Source organism: Theobroma cacao, chromosome 4, assembly GCF_000208745.1.
Source record: "Theobroma cacao cultivar B97-61/B2 chromosome 4, Criollo_cocoa_genome_V2, whole genome shotgun sequence".
Taxonomy (NCBI): domain Eukaryota; kingdom Viridiplantae; phylum Streptophyta; class Magnoliopsida; order Malvales; family Malvaceae; genus Theobroma; species Theobroma cacao.
The window spans coordinates 6,524,857-6,532,686 of NC_030853.1; the positions used below are offsets into that span (position 1 = coordinate 6,524,857).

The following is a 7,830-nucleotide window of genomic DNA, read 5'->3' on the forward strand; positions in this document are numbered from 1 at the left end:
ATTTTAAATTGATGAGAATAAAATGTCCCTATCTTTAAATATATATATATATTTTTAAGTTTAAGTCCTAAATAGGACATTTAGCCAAATATAATTGTCCCGCGAGAAGGAAACAGTCATTTAACCGATAGGTAACATAAGTCACGTCGCCTTTCGCTATCCGCAAATTTTTGTTTTTCCCTATTTAATTGTAGCTTGTTTGTGCTTATTTCTTTGGCTGGTTAGCTGCCCACAAGGGGGGAAATGGGGTCGGTGGCGCAAACACAGATAGTGCAAAGGGAAAATTAAATTTCTGATGGCACAAATGAAAACAAAAATACAATCCACCCTTATTGGAGAATGTAAGAGCCACTAGGCTAGTTGAAGGTTTTCTGGCTATGGGAAATTATGTCACTGTAGCTAGTCACACTTGATGTCTAGAAGGAAAAAGACTGCACTGGAACATTCTATAACCATATTGCACATCATGCTGCAGATGCATGCACGCCATTTTCCTTAACAACATTCCAGCTTAGGAACCGCCTTTTGTTGCCAAATAAGTTGACATGTGTTATTCATTTGATGGGGCTCCAAGCATGAGCATGTTGAAAGTAATACACCTCGTTCTCCGAGATGCAAGTCCAACATTTGCTGTTCGCACTGCGGAAACTGGGCTCTCTAGGGATGGTTAAAGGCCGGTTGGATCTGCAAAATAATGGTACAATCAAACTCCAGAATTAGGCCTACTTGTACTTTATTTGGATAACAATTAATTCGATCATTTCGTTTATCATGTATTTGCTTCACTAATTACCTTTGCGGGAAAAACGGTCTATCGAAAAAAGGCATGAGTTGGGCTTTTGGAACCATCTCTTTTCTTAGCAAGCGGACCTCTTCCTCTTCTATCATCTGCTCCACTCAATGTTACCATCCAAGTATGGGCACCCTTAATAACCATAATTTAGGACATAGATATGCATATCTACTTACCTTTTGCAATTTCTCTACTTGTTTCTTCTGTAACTCCAAGAGATATAGCTTGGTCGCCACCTGCACATATAGTTATATACATAAATATAAACCTAAGTGAAAAAATTAATTCTGAGAATTACATACATTGAAAACGTAATCAAACTGATGATACTAGTCGATTAAGGAAACTTTACCGAGTAATTGAACATAGCTCGCTTAACCGCTCTTTGTTCAGTGTGAAGTTTGAAATCTAGTGGCTTAGTATTTTCCTTGGCTGGAGGCTTTGGAGTAACCTATATGCATACACAATTTAGCTTTGCTTGAAAGAGATAAAAAGAGAGAGAACATGTACACAGTCAAGTGTATATGTGTGTATATATATATATATGTTAAATACACTATTTTACCTTGGATTTGTCTTTGAGCTGATCTTTTGTCTGCGCAAATAAAAAAAATAGTTACTTAATTTGATTCGAGTGAGACAAGCCTTAATTTCCAAGGTATTATAGCCATCAGGGCTTGATGCATGCTTTTCCTATCTCTATATCTAGTCTTGATTTGTTGGAGAGATGTTAGTATTAGTATTTATTGTTACGATTGGTGTAAACGATCAGACTTAATTTCCTATCTCTATGTTTCTGATCTCAAGCATTGGGAGTTCCTTAATTTGTGTTCATTTCAGTAAGTAGTAGTAGTAGTAGTATTCTACTTCTTTTCCCTCCAGTTGCTCTGCTTGATTGTTTAAGACATTCAATGCTGATTTCTTTTTCTGGGTGGTCAACAATATTCCTGTCCTCAATGTAAATGTATTTGTACAGTACATATAGGAAGGGCAGCCTTCTTAAAAACTTTGATGTGGCTTTTAATGAACTGCAGGCCAAGAAAATCAAATAAGAGAATGTAATTCCCAAATACCATTGACTCCATAAACTAAGCTCCTCGGCTGGACTTATGGACTATAAATATAAAACAGCGTAAAAAGACAAGAAACGGGGGTTCATCCGTACGTCTTACCATTCCTTTAGCGGTGGAACTCCAAGAAACTGCGGACTGTGAGGTACCGTTCTTCACCAACTTATTAGGCAACAAAGAAATTGCAAAAAAAGTATCGCATTTAGTATAAATTAAATAAACTAAATAAAAGAGTAGAAATTAAGAGGAGCAACATCAATTAATTAATTAATTAATTAACTCAGAAAGCATATAAAGATATACCTTTAATGCAGATTTGGTGTGTGTTCTCTCCATGTTGGAACTCGGTGTTGATTCCTTGCAACATAACTGAGGATTTTAATGGTGAGCAAAGGGAAACAACAAAATCAAAGTTTGGAGATTTGTGTCTATCTTTAGTGCTTTCTGTTGCAACATCACCAGCATGCCAAGGGATTTGCATGCTCTCCGGTACCAAACTTTCTGATTAAACCTCCCTCTCATGCACACATATTTGATTGCCATTCCCTACTAACTTCCTTCGCAATAATCTCTTCTTGCCTTTTGCTATTAATTATCCGATTAACTAATAAATTAAATCTCTAATCTCACATCAGTATTTTAGTTATTAAAGACTTAACAATTGATAGTTGCCCTCACATGTTTGGTCTGAGCTCACCATGGGTTTCCATCCTCTATTAGTACGTTTCAATATTTCACCAGTTGGTACATAAATCTTCACTTAAGGGCTGATATGCACCAGTAATTTTAAAATCTATCTGGATCCAAAAATTAACCTTGCCCTATCACCTAGGTGCTAGTGATAAAATTTAATTTGAATACTTAATTAATTGCTGAACAATTTACGAGGTATTATTCGGAGAAACAACTTGTTGGACATTTGGACCTACACTTACGATGGTTCACTTAATTTGATCCATTTGACTGAGTCTTCCGAAACGCAAAAACTAATGTATTGGTATAATATAAGTTTAATTAGTAGGGTCATCTTATATAGGTCTTTAAATAGGCTTAAATGTTTCATCAAAACACGTTTATGAAACATAAACAAATAAAAGTTGCTCAGTATAGGTTTATGCAAGTTAATGTGATATAGAAGTAGGCTTTTGTGTCTCAAGTCAATTAACCCAGATACATCCTTTAATGGAGAATACTTTTGCTTAAGTGAATGATTTGGTAGGAGCTCAGCGAGTCCAGCAACTCGGTACGTTTAGTCAAGTGTCTCAAAACTGTAGTGCTGATTTTTCCTTTACGTCAGCTTCATAGGTCAACTCACTACTGAAATTATAAAGCTAAAGGGCGACCAAAAGGTTGTTAACCACCCACTTTCAAGCTTTCAAGCACTCTTTCTTGTTAAAGCCGTTATCTAACCAAGACAAAAAAGCAACCTTTGATTGCAATTTACAACTTTAGGGCAAAACAATATGAGCAGGATTTGGGGCATTTATCACAAGTTAAGAGGAATGTCAAACAGTTCGTTAGGTGCTGATTCGAAAATTAACCTAACTAAATGCATTTCTTTACATTCAAGTTTTGGTGTTGACATTATTATTTTATTTATCCCTAAAAAACAACTTCACTATGTTAGGCAAAATTCTGGGAGCAACTTTTCTAATCTAACTTTCAGGGTCCTCCTTTAGTTATGGGGGTTGTGGTACATCATATCAAATGTTTAAAATTTCTTATATATTCTGTTAATAGCCTTTTCAGAATAATTTTTTATTTAATAATTAATACAAGTAAAAAATATTAAATTTTTTTTAAAAGAATAAAAAATAACAAAATGATCTCACATGTCTCACTCAACTTTTAAAATTTTTTTATTTTTCTCTCTAAATTTATATTATTATTTTTATTTATATTTGTTTATCTTTTTCAATGCTATTCTATTTACTCATATGTTCTAAGTTTTTATGGATTTTTTTCTCTAAATTTCTATGAACCATCAACCATATTCTTTTTTTTTGTTTCCAGTTATGTTATATGTGAGTTCTATCTTCTACTTATCATGCTCTTCTTTTTTATTATGTGAATTTTATTTTTTATAATTTTAATCTTTAAAAATTAATAAATTATTATGTAGTTCTTGAAAATAAGTTGTAGTATTGAATTATTACATAAAATTTAATTAGTGTATCATTTTTTTAGTAATCCTGATTATGTGAAAGGAAATTATCTTGAGTATATCTTTTTATGAGCTTTACATTTTATATTTAGTTGAAAGAGAATTATCTTGAATATATAATCTTTTTAACAATGTTGATTATATAAGAGGAAATTATTAATCGTGCATATCATATTTAACTATTTATATTTTATATATTATAGTTTTATATTTAATATTATAAGTTTAAATAGAAATAAAATAAGAATATTAGATGATAATTGCATTAATTTTTTTTTCAAGTTTAATTAGAGTATAAGTAAAAAACAATTGACAAATTTTTTAAAAGAAAAAATGCAAGTCGTTCAAATGATTTTCTTACATTTGAGCCACCAAGCCTCAATGCTTCAACTCATAAATAAGGGCAATATAAATCAAAGCATCCAAGACTCAATTCTAAAGAAATGGATGTTTTTCATTCATAATCAATAATTGATGAATTTGAATACAAAGAATATGGTCAAACACAACTTTGCTAAACTGACTATTGTAAGTCTTTCTTTTCTTAATTTACATGTTATATAAAATTATTTTTCTATTATTAATCTTTGATTGTTGGTTAAGTTCAACATATTATTTTTTAACATTTTTAACCCTTATTCCTCTGTTTTTGGCTCCCCCAATAAAAGTTAGCTAGCTACGCTACTGGTTGCATCCATCTTATCCTAGTGCAAGATATTCTATTAACCAAACTATACTGAATTAAAACAACAAATATTGGAAAGGAAACAAATTCTTAAAGACTAAAATGAAGCAAGAAAAAATTAAAGTAAGAGCCGAAGTTAACCGCCACGAGGAAGCAAAGAACCTAAATGCTATATGGCTTGATGAAATCTATGGCTCTCTCTTGACCTACAAGCAAGAAATTCAGTAAGAAAAAGAAGGAAAGGAGGCAATGGAAAAGAAAAAAGGTCTGGCACTAAAAGTTAGCGCTCATGCTCTGGCATGCCGGATCATGTGTAGAACTTAACCACCTTCCGCAACATTGCAATTAAATTGGGCAAGTTTGTCTGTTGTAGTGATGAAACCCTCAACCTTCAATCCTTTGAAAAGGCGGCAATTTTACTTATTACAGCTTTTCCTCATAGAATTATAGAATAGTTTAATTTTTTATTGGGGACAAAATCTATAACTATATATTAAAGTTGTTCCTAAATGGAGTACGTGTTTGACATCTGTCTATCCTTATAGTTTGACACTTGGGTTGATTTAATTGGCTTGATTTTTGGGACATATATGTTATTTTTTAATGTTATGAGGCTATTTCATGAAATTTGCTTTTGTGCTATTAAAACTAACTAGGGCATTTTCAAGTTTCCATTAAATATAGGGGGTATATTTGTCTATTAAGATGATAGGAATTTTATATGTGAGATATATTTTTGGCATTTTAGGAAATGCTGAGGTCATTTTCCTTCATTTATTTTTAGTTTATGTTTGATGTTGGTGATGTTTTTGTCTTTTAATAATAAATTGAGGCTATTTTGATCTTTTAATCATGTCGATGTGGCGGGGATTTTTTATGGATATTTTGCAAATCGTCGGCAGCATTTTGGTCATTTTATATAAAGTTGGGTCCCTTTGATGAGGTCATTTCTAGATTTTTAGAATATGTCCATGGTATTTTCGTCTTGTCTGAATTCATGTCCTAAAAAGGCTCTATAAGAATGCTATGATGATAAGTATGATTGAATCCTTGAAGGAATATGATTTGATTTAGATTTATGGCTTACAATTAAACCTACTATGATTTTGTGATATGACTTTGTATTTGAACCTGTTTAATAGTTTGTTAAATGTTAAAATTCATGGGAATGAGCTAAGGAATGCATAGACAAAGTAAAGAAGCCAAATCTAGAAAATTTTGGCTTGAAATCTAGAAATTACAAAGGAAGTATCGATACCCTATGAATGTGGCATGGATACTTTGCCAATAGAATGCCCCAGGAAGCATTTTGGTTGTAAGCAGTACTTTGGGTTATAATAGCCTTGTCTGAATTAAATGTCCTAGAAAGGCTCCATAAGAATATTATGATGATAATTATGATTTGAATCCTTAAGGGAATATTATTTGATTTAGATTTATGGCTTGAGAATTAAACATACTATGATTTTGTGATATGACATTATATTTGAACTTGTTTAATAGTTTGTTATATATTAAAATTCATGGGAATGAGCTACAGAATGAATAGACAAAGTAATTAAGCCAATTCTTAAAAATTTTGGCTTGAAATTGTCAATTTTGCCCACATACGTATATGTATCTAAGAAGTAATATAGACAGTAAGTCCATATTATCGGTCCCAAAAGGATTGATTTCTAAAATTTCACTAAATACTAAAATTATATAACAAATTAATCTTATTTAAGCAATCTTAAAATTGAAAAGCTAATGAAAACAAAATTTAAAAGAAACACTAAATTAACCAATAGAAATTAAATATCTTGACAACAGTAGTAGATTAAAGACTTAGGATCATGGGTTTATTTAATACTTTATTTTATACCAGTTTTTCTTAATATTTATCTTTCTTAGATAGTTTTACTAACCTAAAATCCAAAGCTATGGACAAGTTTCTGTTTAGATGCTTGTAAAAATACCTAACTTAATAAATTCACTATATATCTATAGAAATCAATTAAATTAAGTTCATTAAGCAAATGTCCTAATTTGTTTATGTATGACAATTGGTGTATGTCTACCTAAATCGCAAATCAAATCACCTAAGTGACTAAACATACACTATTCAAATCTTAGTCCAACCCAAAATCTCTTTGTCGAGCTTCAATTAGATTCACAAATCAATTAATTGTTGATCAAGCAATTAAAAGCATTAAGAATAGATTTGAATAAGTAAAATGATACCCATTCATGATAAATAACAGAAAAACAAGTATTCAGACTACATGTTGAAATCCACCACAATCCTAGAAAAGCAAATTAGTTCATGATATCCAAATAAAATACTATCCCAAGAAATTTAGCCATGAATATAAAACAAGAAAATAAGAATAATACAAAAGAGAGAAATAAACTAATGTTGAATCCGGATAAATCTCGAATCTCTCCTAATTGATCTTGAATTCTTGTTTGATTCTTAGCTCTAATTCTTCAAAAAAGTTGATGTCATCCTCCTCTCTGAATACTCTTAAACGTCCCTTAAATATATGCAAGATGCCCTACTTTCCAATTTTCCATCAAAATTTTATTTTCAGAAATCGAGGTGTTGCTGCGGCCTTGACTTCTTGGCGCGACGATGCCATGGCAAACATTGCTGGCATTGCAGCGCTATTTCTCCAACATTGCGAGGCTCTACTTTCAGCCATTTGTATGATGCTCTTCACTAGCTCAACACCGTGGCCACTATCCTCCCAGCACTGCAGCCATAACTCATTCAGCGACGCGACCAAGAGTAACTCAGAGTCGCGGCCTCTATCACCATGTTGCCATGTGCAAAACTCCATTTGTCCATCCTTTTTGAACAAGATTTTCACCTTGATCTGGTCCAAATTGAACAAAGTGTAAACACGAAAGTTGTAGCCCATTCTCTTAGATTTCCAATGGATCAAAAATTACATCAATTGGACTTCTTCAGCTCAAGTTATCTTTGAATTACTGCAGCATATACGAGTGAAGCCTTTACCATACTTGTGCTATTTTGACTCAATTGCACCTTGACCATCAAATATCCTACACAAAACCATGAGAGAAATTGACAGTAACTCTTCTTAAAGTAAATTAAAACATAATAAAGTAAAAT

The 7,830-nt window shown here is 32.0% G+C and overlaps 1 protein-coding gene across 1 annotated transcript; it reads right to left on the reverse strand.

Annotated features, from left to right (window-relative positions):
• On the reverse strand, nucleotides 269-2,256 carry LOC18601279 (protein TPX2). Its single transcript, XM_018118894.1, has 7 exons — nucleotides 2,167-2,256; nucleotides 1,966-2,025; nucleotides 1,359-1,388; nucleotides 1,146-1,244; nucleotides 970-1,029; nucleotides 794-888; nucleotides 269-684 (listed from the first exon to the last, which is right to left on the reverse strand). The coding sequence occupies exons 1-7, from the start codon at nucleotides 2,197-2,199 to the stop codon at nucleotides 555-557; spliced, it is 507 nt and encodes a 168-aa protein (XP_017974383.1). The 5' UTR covers nucleotides 2,200-2,256; the 3' UTR covers nucleotides 269-554.

What these genes read in the sequence shown, in the direction of transcription:
- LOC18601279 (XM_018118894.1), bottom strand. Translation starts at nt 2,199, where the DNA reads ATGGAGAGAACACACACCAAATCTGCATTAAAG. An exon ending in ACACCAAATCTGCATTAAAG is followed by an intron (nt 2,026 to 2,166) that starts GTATATCTTTAT and finishes TTGCCTAATAAG; the next exon opens with TTGGTGAAGAACGGTACCTC. An exon ending in AAGTAGAGAAATTGCAAAAG is followed by an intron (nt 889 to 969) that starts GTAAGTAGATAT and finishes TGAGTGGAGCAG; the next exon opens with ATGATAGAAGAGGAAGAGGT.